The 12,805-nt window shown below is 46.8% G+C and overlaps 1 protein-coding gene across 9 annotated transcripts in view; it reads left to right on the forward strand.

Moving 5' to 3' along the window:
• The window catches only part of FARP1 (FERM, ARH/RhoGEF and pleckstrin domain protein 1), a 303,757-nt gene that overhangs the window by 64,736 nt on the left and 226,216 nt on the right, over positions 1–12,805 (forward strand). For all 9 annotated transcript variants that reach the window (XM_045376837.2, XM_074021301.1, XM_065533409.2 and 6 more), the window contains one exon: positions 1,733–1,926. In XM_045376837.2, coding sequence (XP_045232772.2) covers positions 1,756–1,926 — 171 coding nt within the window. In that variant the 5' untranslated portion in view covers positions 1,733–1,755. The remainder of the gene's footprint in view (positions 1–1,732; positions 1,927–12,805) is intronic.

A 12,805-nucleotide genomic window follows, 5' to 3' on the forward strand; every position in this document is an offset into this window, starting at 1 on the left:
TTTCTAAAATACATCTTGAACTCTCTGGCTCTGATTCTCACTCTTTTTCCTCTGTGCCATCATGTTTCTGTCCTGTAACTCTGTGGATGCCATTCTACTTCCCAGGAGTGCCTTTTCCTTGTCTGTCTCCTATCTCTTTCCAAGTATTATCCAATGTTTGAGACCAACTTGAGTTCAATTCTCACCTTCTCCATGATGGAAGCCTTCCCTCTCTTTCAACCACTTCATCTCACATGGAAATCTCATTCCCTTGTGTCCTTCTGACACTAAATATGCAGCCACATATAAATATACTGGCCGAGTGGTCCACTTGTTAAGCAGCCAATATTGACCTCCAGTCTGTGTGAGGCATTGTGCCTAGGTAGGCACTGAGCTGCAAGGGACATTCGAGATTGGGTTCCTGCTTTTTAAGGGCATCACAATGCATTCTCCACACACGTGGGCTCAACCACCACGGTGTGGCTTTGACAGCAATGAGCACAGAGGGGATAGCAGCACACGTACTCTGCACCAGATGCCAGGATGTGACATTTGTTTTCGTTTTTGATACTAAGTTTCACGCTTCTCACCCAGGCTGGAGTACAGTGGTGTGATCTCGACTCACTGCAACCTCCACCTCCTGGGTTCAAGTGATTCTCCTGCCTTAGCCTCCCGAGTAGCCGGGACTACAGGTACACGCCATGGCACCTGGCTAATTTTTGAATTTTTAGTAGAGGCAGGGTTTCACCATGTTGGCCAGGCTGGTCTCGAACTCCTGACCTCAGGTGATTCACCCACCTTGGCCTCCCAAAGTGCTGGGATTATAGGTGTGAGCCACCACGCCTGGCCGGGATGTGACATTTGAACTGAGTTTTAAAGCAATGATAGAAGTTTCCAGGTGAAGAAAGTGGGCAAAGCACTCAGCCACAGTGAGCCACGCATGTGGAGACCTGGAGCCAGATAGAGACAGCGAGAGGGGAGGGAGAAGCTGAGGGTGTCGTTAGGCAAGAGTAGACTATCTGGAGAGGAAAGATGGTTGTTTTTAGGAAAATAACTTTGTTGATACTATAGTGTAGTGTGTAGAATGGCTTCTTGGGAAAGGGGGAATAGTTGGTGGGGTGGGTGGCTGGAAAGAAAGGAATTATTAGGTGGTTATTTTAATAGAAATAGACACTAGAAACCAAGAAAAATGACCCTACTTTCTGTTGCCTCTGTCTTCGTGAGTATATGTCTGTGAGTGTATGTCTATTTCCTCAACCAGATTATAAGCCCGAGCTCTGCAGTGCATGTTTTACCTGTTTATCTTTAGAATACCCACGGTACTTAGCTTGTGACTGTGTCCATAAAAGGTAATTAATGGATGCTAATGATATGGCTGAGGTGCTGTTTATCATCTTCCCACCAGACTTCGATGTGTAAAAAAGTAGTGCTTAGCCTAGCTCATTGTAGACACTGAATAATTAAGAACAGACTGTAAAACAAGAAAGGAATAAAATATGCAACAATATGCAAAATTATTCCAAAGAATAAAGTATGCAAAAAGTATTTGCATACCTTGAGTGCTTAAAGGTGACTTTGTGAGTGAACCGACGCCTCCCCGTATGGGATTCCTGTGCAGGGGATGGAGCCCCCTGCCCACCTGGGTGGGTTCAGGGAAATTCCCGTGACAAAGGGGAGAAGGTGGCACACAGCTTGGGTGGTATCAGTGAGTCTCCTGTTCTGATGTGTTTTTCTTTCTCACTGCTTCCTGCAGATATTCTCTAAGCCACTTTCATCATGGGAGAAATAGAGCAGAGGCCAACCCCAGGATCACGACTGGGGGCCCCGGAAAATTCGGGGATCAGTACCTTGGAACGTGGACAGAAGCCGCCCCCAACGCCTTCAGGAAAACTCGTGTCCATCAAAATCCAGATGCTGGATGACACCCAGGAGGCATTTGAAGTTCCAGTAAGTTGGGGGCTTATCTGTGAACCCAGGAATGTGGTGGGGGGCAGCCTTTGGTGTGGGGAGGTTCGGCTCATTCCCATGGCCAGTGACACGAGGCGGCTGGAGGGCTTGCGTGTTCAGCACCTCCCTCGCCATCCCCTCATGGCCCCGCTGACCCATTCTGGTTTCGAGCTCTCCAGTGTCTGAGTTATGCATGAACCACCCATACAGTGATGTCAGTGGCCTCGGCACTTGAATTTTACTGTGACTTTCCATTCGAATACATATGTAATGTAAGTGCTTATGTATACATTATGTATATATATGTAACTGGAGGGAAGAGTGGTCTTGTGGCTGGATCCCAGTTTAATTTACTGGTCATAGGCAGTTCCTCTGTCACATTGGTGCTTGTGCGTGTGTGTTTGTGGCCGGGGGGCTGTTGAACTCTAGTCACTGGCAAGAACAATCCCGAGAACATCATTAAAGAGCCACGTGTGTTTTCATGTGAGGGAATCAGGAGAGCCTGTGGATGCCACCCCACAGGGTGGGTGTGGGAGTATCGAAAAGCCTCTTTCTGAGCCTACCATATGGCAGCCCTAGAGATGGGGAGGCCCTGCCACTCCAGGGCCCTGGACAGAGTAGCCTGGGGCCCAGAGCGGTCACAGGAGGAGCCTGCAGCCTGGGCGCCTCAGCAGCTGGAGCCGCTGGAGCCCTGGCACTACTCACTTCTGTTCTTCTCTGAGCTCCTGCCTGGCCTCTCCCAGCCTCGCCTCTCCCAGCCTCGCCGCTCCCAGCCTCGCCGCTCCCAGCCTCCTCCTCAGATCGCTCCTGCTGCCGCCTGCTTCGTGCAGCTGCCGCACATCTTACTCCCCGCAGGAGAGGAAGTGGGAGTGTCTGGCTGGCTAAGCGGCCGGCCCACTCCCTCTCATGGGCTCAGTCCAGAGAACTCTAAGCACGCCTCAGATCTAGTATTTTGGGTTTTCTGTCTTGAGTATCAAATACCACGTCTAATATTGTTTGTGGGGGAGGAAAATAACTCTTGAATTCCAAGCAGCCAAATTATCAAGAACTCTGGGAGCACACCTGTTTTTAATGTGGAGACGATCTGTGTGTCATTCCTGTTGGCTAGAGGGGCTGGAATTTAATAGCCGGCATTAACGTTGGTAACCCATCATTGAATCATTTATGGGATATGAGTCAGCAAATTATATTTATTTCAAAGAACATCGCTCAGAGCATATGAACTAACATTAAACATCTCAGGAAAAGATAAACTCAGAATAGCTATGCTTAAAACCACCAATTTATTGCACACTGCAAACCACCTTTGTGTTTTCTGATTTTCTTGTGGAATTTGTATCTTTCAAGGACTTGGGACAGCTTTGTATTTTGGTGAACAAAGCTATTGTTAATCTCCTAAAATCATAGACTCTGTTGAGGAGAGCCCCTGCCGTCCGGTTAGAATTGGGCCTCCTGGCACATGTGTTCCATATGTGTGCCACCTCACCCGCTTTTTTGTGTGTGTTGTCAGGCTGGTTCAGTGAGGTGTTTGGTTTCAGTGTTTCCTATTCAGTACTTTGAAGGACTTCTGAGCCCAGGTTTCTATCAGCACATTCTATTACACGGTGTTCTGCTGAGTGGGTTGGACTGTGGAACTGGCACATGCCGCTCTTGTGTGCACTCACTCCAGGGATCGTTGGGCTGCACTCACCTTCAGTTCTTCTTGAAACCAAAGTAAGTCAAGACCCCATTCCTAGCTACTATTTAGCACCTATCTAGGAACTCCCTGCCCAAGAAGTAGTAATAAAAGTGTGTTTTTATCTTTTAAAATTATTTTTCTTCATAATTTCCGATGGCTTATGCTTTGCATTTATAAGCCCTTTGTCTGGAAGGAACCCTTCTCATGCTCTCTGATAAACTCCTATGCATTCTTCTAAGCCCTATCAGTTTTACCTGAATGCCTACTCTCTCAGGCAGTGGACAGGGCTTTTTCTTTCTTCCTGAAGACCTCTTTACTCATACACCTATCGGATGCATGAAGGAGCCTGAGTTCAAATACCGGCGTCTCCTACTGATAGTTGTGCAGCGTGAACAAGTTATTTAACCTGTCTGTATTGATAAAATGAGGCTAATAATAAACTCTATACTATATGAGAATAAAAAAAGAGGTGACAAAGTGTTTGGAACAATTCTTGACATGTAGTAAGAGCTTAACTAAACACAGGATTAGTAGTATGACGTGCACTTCCAACTGCCTGCCTGTTCTGTCTATATCCCCAGCATCTAGCATGGCACCTGGTGTATAGTAGGTGCTAATTAAATGTTTACTCACTGTTAGAGTGAGTTTATTTTACAAGTAGAATTAATGCCATTGTTTGTTTTCACATGTCTACTCCATTCATATTTTTTTTTCTTTTTTTTTTTTTTGAGACGGCGTCTTGCTCTGTCTCCAGGCTGAAGTGCAGTGGTGCGATCTCGGCTCACTGCAATCTCCTCTTCCCGGGTTTAAGCGATTCTCCTGCCTCAGCCTCCCAAGTAACTGGGATTACAGATGTGTGCCACCACACCCAGCCAATTTTTATATTTTTAGTAGAGACGGGGTTTCACCATGTTGGCTAGGATGCTCTCGATCTCCTGACCTTGTGATCTGCCCACCTCAGCCTCCCAAAGTGCTGGGATTACAGGCGTGAGCCATCATGCCCGGCCATATTTTAATTTTTCTAGTTTGGTCAGAATGTTTCTCTTAGCCTCTGGGCAATAGATATATTCCTTAACTGGCTGTAGAAAGTCATATATCAGCATTGTTGGTGGTGGAGCTGATTCTGAGTCACTACCTCGTGCTCTTTAAGAGCAGCCACAGCCAGGCCAGCGGCATCTGGAAGGCATCGGCTGTGCTGGCTCAGTCATCAGGGATTGGGAGGAAGGTGACTACAGGATTGTGAGAGACTCAGCCCCCTGGTCTTGCTTTAAAACCTTGCTGTGGAACTTTTTGCTGGGAATTCAAGGCCAAGTGTCTGACCCTGGAAACATCCTTTGATGGAGTGCCCCAAGTGAAGGACTTCTCATGGCCCAGTTACATTCACCACGCAGCTGAGCCGGGCGCTGGGCCAGAAGTCCCTGCAGTTTCCTTTGGGGATGACTGGTGTCTTTCCCTGGGGGTTGAATTTCCTGGGCCTTTGCTTATTAATTTTGTTTTAAAATATGGATTTGCAGGTAAAGCAGTCGTTTAAAATGCAAATCCCCTAAATGCTTCCTGGCAGAAAGAACCACACCATCTTCTCCATGGTGTCTGCGTCCTTCTTTGTACCCAAAAACTATTATTATTAAAGCGCTCTACCTTTTGGAAGGCTTTGGCAGTTAGCTCCAAGATCTTTTCTGTTCCGTAGCTGGTTCCACAAGCACCTTTGCGGTTGAACTTGGATGGTCTTTTTAGGTATTTCCTCTGCGGAGTGGAAAGTTCAAGGGCAGTATGTATAGTAAATTGCATGGTGTTTTATCATCTTTGTGTGGAAAACACTATGCAAATAAGCTTCAGCCTGTGGTTTATGATATATGTAACTTTCTCTTCCAACCAGAGGTTATGAAACGGAGTGACTCTTGGGCATCTGAAAGGGTTAAGAAGGTGCCCCTATGCCCGCCCAGACCATTTCCCTGATGGTTCCTGGGAAGGTTTTCTGTGTCCCCTCCTCATGACCCTGCTAGTAAACAAACACTGTTCCCACTGACAGTAGGATGAAGCAGATGGTTTCCTCTCCAAGTGTTTATTCAGTTTATGTATTTTCATTAGCAGTGTTTCTATAGGAAGAGCAGAGGAAATCAGACACAGCCATTTTTATTTTTTATTTTTTGAGACGGAGTCTGGCTCTGTCGCCCAGGCTGGAGTGCGGTGGCCGGATCTCAGCTCACTGCAAGCTCTGCCTCCCGGGTTTGCACCATTCTCCTGCCTCAGCCTCCCGAGTAGCTGGGACTACAGGCGCCCGCCACCGCGCCCGGCTAGTTTTTTGTATTTTTAGTAGAGACGGGGTTTCACTGTGGTCTCGATCTCCTGACCTTGTGATCCGCCTGCCTCGGCCTCCCAAAGTGCTGGGATTATAGGCGTGGAGCCACCGCGCCTGGCCGCCGTTTTAATTTTTATAGTTTTATTTTTTGCTTCTTTTGAGCAGCCGTGGTAAAAAATGCTTGGGGAAGATGCTCACAGGTGACAAAAAAGACACCTAGTGCCTGTCGAAGGGTTCGAGGGAGTGGCCAGTTGCAGGAAGGTGGACGGTGGCACAAGCCCCGAAGCCCCCCAGGAGAGCAGGGGCAGGAGTTAGCTGTGGCCGAGGGAACTCGGCGCTGACAACCATCATCGCAGGAAACGATCCCTGTAACTTTCTCGTGTTCCTGTCTTGTCACTGCTGTACTCCAGCTTTTGTAGCTCCTGAGACTTATGTAGGATTCATCCTTTGCCTGAGGATCAAGTGTGGGCTTCGTAGCTCGGGGAGCCTGGGAGAGAGCAATAAGCCTGCGTGGAGGGGCCCTGTACACTGGGAGGTGCCCGGGCAGCTCCCATTGTTCTTCTCAAGCACAGTCCTTGGCTGTTTGTCTTCTGCATTAGCTTCTCATGCCGGAACACCCTCTTATTTGTTTACCTGCTTAGTATTGGCCTCTTGCAGGTCGAGTGGCCACTTATTATTATTATTTTTTAAATTTTTATTTTTTTTGAGACGGAGTCTCGCTCTGTCGCCCAGGCTGGAGTGCAGTGGCCGGATCTCAGCTCACTGCAAGCTCCGCCTCCCGGGTTTACGCCATTCTCCTGCCTCAGCCTCCCGAGTAGCTGGGACTACAGGTGCCCGCCACCTCGCCCGGCTAGTTTTTTGTATTTTTTTTTAATAGAGACGGGGTTTCACCGTGTTAGCCAGGATGGTCTCGATCTCTTGACCTCGTGATCCGCCCATCTCGGCCTCCCAAAGTGCTGGGATTACAGGCTTGAGCCACCGCGCCCGGCCCAGTGGCCGCTTCTTGGAGGGCAAGGCCTCTTGTTTTTGTTCATCATTATATCCTACACCGCAACAGTGCCTGTGCATGAAACTGACTTGTCACAGTTCTGCTGTGTCATTTAACTATAGGAGAGTTGGTGCTGTCTTAGCATAACAAGGGAAAGAGCAAGTGGGAAGAGCTTCTGAGTCCCTTCCTTGTGTTTTCACAGCGTGAAGGTGGTGCTGGGATTGGAGTTCGGCCCACAGGACCCTCAACTTACCCATCTTCTGGGCACTAAGCCGCCTCCTTTGTGAGATTTGCGGACTTCCTCTGCCTCCTACTTCCACACAGGTGGTCCCTGGTCAGCTTGGCCTGCCCCTCTAACACCCCACATCCCACATCCTCATCCCATGCTGCGCTGTTCTCACCACTTTCTAAAAACCCACCCCATCCTCACCCCAAACACATTGGTCAAAATCCCACCAACTGGCGGGCCTCTCCCAGACTCGTGCTGCAGGCCAGCCTTCTCTCCCTGCAGTGCTGATAGCTCCCCTCCAATCAGACCTTGAATCATGGTCTCTAATCTTGCCCCTCGCACTCATTATTCCTGGTGCAGTGACTCAGTTTTTTAATCTGCAAAATTAGGCACTGGGGCCAGATGATGTTAAAGGCTGCTCCCAATCCCTTTCCTTCTTTGGAAGTGAGGACCCTGTGTTGACATCCTTCTTGACGAATTAACTTTTTGTGACTGTATTTGTGAATTTTCCAGACAGATGGTAAAATCTTTGAGGAAAGAGATTTTTAACCTTACAGCAAACCCTAAGGCCCTCAAAACCTGGTTAGACACAGTGGGTACCGTGTGCCTCCTAAGTGCTAAAGAAAGCTGTGTGATGAGAATGAAGATGCATGCCACGATTTATATGTCACATGCCAGTCGCGGGCCTCGGGAAATGTCATGACTGGCCTTATGTGCGTGTGGGGTGGCTGTTTACATAAAACTCACTGTATCACATAGGGCTGAACTCCATGCTGTTTGACCACGGGAAATGGAAGATGGAAAGAAATCAGATATTTTCTTGATAATACATTATTAGTAGAAAACTCAAGTTTAAGTTGAAATCAGAGAAGACCTAAAGTTTTTGAGAAAAGTAATGAGTTTATATATCATAAAAGACCACATAGGTTCTTTCCTGGTGTCAGAATTGCCTGTGCTATCTTGGAGACCTAATGAGGAGTGTTACAAATTCAGCCCATACTTGATTAAACATTGATTTCATTTCATTATTATACCTTTTGAAATGTAACAGTTCTTTCATTCCTTTAATTTTCACTGAAACCTAGATTTGAGATCAATAGGGGGCTTATTCTCCGAGGGCTCTGGTTCAGGGTAAGGTCTCCACTGGTGACAGATTCTAGAGCTTACTTCATAAGCTCCATCTCAGCAAAAGGGACAGAGCCGAAGTTTGTCTTTTCAGAAAGCTCAGGGTTTCCTCTTTGTGGCCCTGCAGTTGGTGTCAGGGGCTGGCCTTGTGCTCACTGGTAGCAACTGTGCCTTTGTGGAAGTGTGTTCATTTTCTCTTTGTCTATATTTGTTTATTAAAAAGTTGTTTTCTTGAGATCTTGCTCTGTCACCCGGGCTGGAGTGCAGTGGCACGATCATAACTCACTGCAGCCTCAAACTCCTGGACATAAGCAGCCCTCCTGGCTTAGCTTCCCTAGTAGCTGGGACCACAGGTGCATGCCAGCACACCAGGCTAATTTATTTTTATTTTTATTTGTAGAGACGAGGTCTCGCTATGTTGTCCAGTCTGGAACTCCTGGTCAAGCAGTCCTCCCGTTTGGCCTCCCGAAGTATTCAGACGACAGGCATGAGCCACTGCACCCAGCCACATCTTTTTTATTTCTAATGAATTTTGTTTCCCAATTTATTTTCATTTTTTTGAGACAGAGTCTTCTCTGTCACCCAGGCTGGAGTGCAGTGGAGCAATCCTGGCTCACTGCAGCCTTGACCTTCTGGGCTCAGCAGGCCTCCCACCACAGCCCCCCTAGTTGCTGAGACTACAGGCACACATTACCACATGTAGCTAATTTTTTTTTTACTTTTTGTAGAGACAGAGGTCTCGCTATGTTGCCCAGGCTGGTCTCAAACTCCTGAACTGAAGTGATCCTCCTGCGTTGGTCTCCTAAAGTGCTGTGATTACAGGCATGAGCTACTGTGCCCGGCCTGTTTTCCTTCTTAACTTCTTTTTCAGTCATCTTAGGGAATGCACCCTTTTTGTAAGCTGAAGAAAGTTTTTTTTTTTTTCTTCTTTCTATTTTTCTCCCCCAAAAGAGGTGAAATACACATTTAACTAAAGGTCTTGAGGGGGCGGGGTCTGTCTTTTCTATAAGTGTTGCAGTTCTGACTCTCCTGGAATGGAGTCCGTCCCTGGCAGTGGGGCTGTCCCTCCAGTGGTCTCATTGTAGTGATAATGGAAGGAAGGTGTTTAGATCCCAGGACTACTTAATTTTCTTCTTTTGCCACAAATGCTTCACACGTAAGACGTGGAGGTGGTGGAGGAGGAGAGGAGGAGGATAGACCCAGATAAAATTTAATTGGCCCTTTCAGACCTGCAAGGAGGCGTGTGTGCCCGGAACTGCTTTTGCTGCCGTACGCAGCTACACTTTGAACTAGAGCAAGCAGAGGGAACTGAGCATGTTCCCCCAGCTTTAAAAAATAAGTCAGCATTTCTTTTTTTCTTATCACTGTTGCTTTTGGCTCCCTTTATTTGCAAAGTTTCTGAAACGGAATTTAAGGCTACTTTGCTTCGCATGGTCATTTCTGTGTTTTATTTAACTTGGAGTGATAAATGGTGCTTGTCTGAGTCTAGCCCCATGAGATTACATTTAAAGGCTATTTTGGCTATTTTAATAGAGGAAAAAAATTTTTTCATAAATCATTTTAGCTAAATACTGTTAGCTTTCCTTTCTGGCGTCTCACGGGCAAAGAGTAGAATTTAAGTGCTGGTCTGAAATGTTTGTGTGCACCCCTTTCAGCTGTAGTTAAGACCCTTGTGATCAAAGTCAATTCTGCAGCTCTGATATGCTTGCAGTAATTCTTTAACAGCTGTTTGCTATTTTCTCCCAGAAAAAAAAATCAGAACCGAATAAAAAGAATAAACTAATTGAGAACGTCTGAATCTGACTTAAAAATGGGCCGTAATCTGAGAAAATGTAGGAAGTTTGCAAAGCTGCTTTTTTTTCTCTTTTAAATGAAAACAATATTCTCAATGATAAGAAACAGAGGGGTTAAGGGGAAATGCAGGCCCTGGGTCCGGGCCGCCTCACTTCCTACCTGTGTGGCTCTGCCTGAGTGGCTGGACATCGTATCTCTACACGTGGAGAATACCTACCACTTGAGGCCCAGGCTGTAATGAGATCTTCTGCAAAAACACCTTGCAGAGAACACATATTTGGTTCTCATGAAAGTAGGTTCTCTTCCTTCCTTTCACCCTGAACTTTAGTTTCCTTCTTGTTCTTTCACAGAATTGAGGCCCTGCTTTCAATGTAGAGCTGTTGGCTGGATCAATGGGAGAAAAGAAAGCGAATGAAAGCCCTTGAGAATAAAAAATCATGTGCTTGTGTCAGATGGAGTTGTTCCTCTTAGACCACAGCTGTCGGGAGTCTCACATCAAACTGGGGCTTTCTTTGGAGGGGGATCATTACCTAAGCCAAAGCTGAGTCCCAGGTGGCTTTAGGAAGGTCTGTAAGAACCCAGCACCACTTGGACAATTGCCGTGAAACCTCCATTTCTGCCAAGCTCGTTTAGTGCCTTTTCGTGGACTTACCTGCAGCTTCTGTGAGCTTCAGTTTAATCAACTTTAAAATCGAGGGGGTTGCCCTTTGAGCTCAGAAATTGTACGTGCAGTTTTGCTTTGCTGATTTCTTGATCTCCTCTATTTTCTTAGCTTCAAAACTTCCATTTTCCTGGAGTCAGGATGTTCCTGGGTGAACCATGCATCCCTCTACCATAGACTAAATGAATGGTTTTAAGGTAGACATAGGATTTCAAGATCCTCTGGGGCAGGTCTTCTCAATATGGGCTGTGCGGGTTCATTTGAAGGAAGCGCTCAGCCAGCTGGATGTTCTTATGTTAGAATGTAAGTATAAAAACATTGCACATATTAAATGGACTGATTTATAAAAACTATCTGCCATGTTTGAACGTTCAGTTCTTTGCTGTGTTCTATCACTTTGAGCATTTGAGTTGGAGATAATGATTTTAACTCATAAGACAGACACAAAATGACTTAATCAGTTTGGGATTTCTCTTCTGTAGATAGAATGATCATGTAAAAGAGCAATTCTCAAAGCTGTTAGCACTTTGTAACTTTGAACGAGAGCCTCATAGGTCTGTGTTTCCTCATTTATACAAACAGGAAGTTGGACCAGATACCCACAATGGAATTCTGTGGCTCTGGTTTCATTTTATGGAATGTGGTCTTGGAAACATGATATGGGTTTCACAAATGTGTATCGACATGGGAGCAAGGTGCTACTGGTGATAAGAAAATGAATGAAAATAATAACCACCCTCTGAAAAATCCCTTGCTGTGTGCCAGACATTGTGCCAAGTCTGTGCGTACATTATCTCATTTGTTGCTAAGTGAACCTATGAGGCAGGTGTGAATAACACCGATTAGTCTCACAGGACTAAGTGACTTGGGGCGGATCAGAGTGCTGGAGAGAAGGAGATGGAGTTCCAGCCCAGGAGCACCGACACCTACGCCTGTGTGTCACTCACTTTGTTAATGGTCTGGGGCCATACAGAGCCGTTAGGATAATACGGCATGTTAGCTGTGCTAGCGCCTGTGACAGGTGCCAGTGGATGGTGGTGCTCTTTTTTTTTTTTTTTTTTTGAGATGGAATCTTGCTCTGTTGCTAGGCTGGAGTGCAGTGGCGCGATACCGGTTCACTGCAACCTCCACCTCCCGGGTTCAAGTGATTCTTCTGCCTCAGCCTCCTGAATAGCTAGGACTACAGGTATGCACCACCATGCCCAGCTAATTTTTTATTTTTAGTAGAGATGGAGTTTCACCATGTTGGCCAGGATAGTCTCTATCTCTTGACCTCATGACCCGGCCGCGTTGGCCTCCCAAAGTGCTGAGATTACAGGCGTGAGCCACCGTGCTTGGCTGGAAGGTGCTCTTCAATGGGCAGGATGGGTTGAAGAGGGCGGGGTCTGCAGAAGGAAAGCCTAGTGACTAGGGGTTTTGGCAATATCATCTCCACATGGTAGTTACTGATAAGGGCCAGGGCCCTGCAGAAGGAATGTCAGAGGGCTGACAGATACAGGAGAAACCCAGGAGGTAGACCTGACAGGGCATGGCAGCTGATGGGACAGAAGCAGGGAGCCCCCCGGGAGTAGGAGAGCACCCACAGTCGTCAGGTTTACAGCCTGGATGGCTCAGTGCTGTCACCGAGGACTAGGAAGTCAACTCTGTGACAGATGTTTTACTTGAAATAAAGTCTTCCTTCAGTTGACGTGAAAGGAACATTGCTAATGTTGCCAATAGAAGGCATTTCTTTTGTTTGTTTGTTTGTTTTTTGAGATGGAGTCTCGCTCTGTTGCCAGGCTGAAGTGCAGTGGCGTGATCTTGGCTCTCTGCAACCTCCGCCTCCCGGGTTCAAGTGATTCTCCTGCCTCAGCCCCCCGAGCAGCTGGGGCTACAGGCACCTACCACCATGCCCAGCTAATTTTTGTATTTTTAGGAGAGATGGAGTTTCATCATGTTGTCCAGGCTGGTCTCGAACTCCTGATCTCAGGTGACATCCCCCCCCCACCCCCGCCTCAGCCTCCCAAAATGCTGGAATCACAGGCGTGAAGCACAGCACCTGGCCATAGAAGACACTGCTTTGTTTTTTTATCACAAAGAATAATCTGTGGCTCTGGAAATTAACT

This window comes from Macaca fascicularis, chromosome 17 (assembly GCF_037993035.2).
Source record: "Macaca fascicularis isolate 582-1 chromosome 17, T2T-MFA8v1.1".
Classification (NCBI taxonomy): domain Eukaryota; kingdom Metazoa; phylum Chordata; class Mammalia; order Primates; family Cercopithecidae; genus Macaca; species Macaca fascicularis.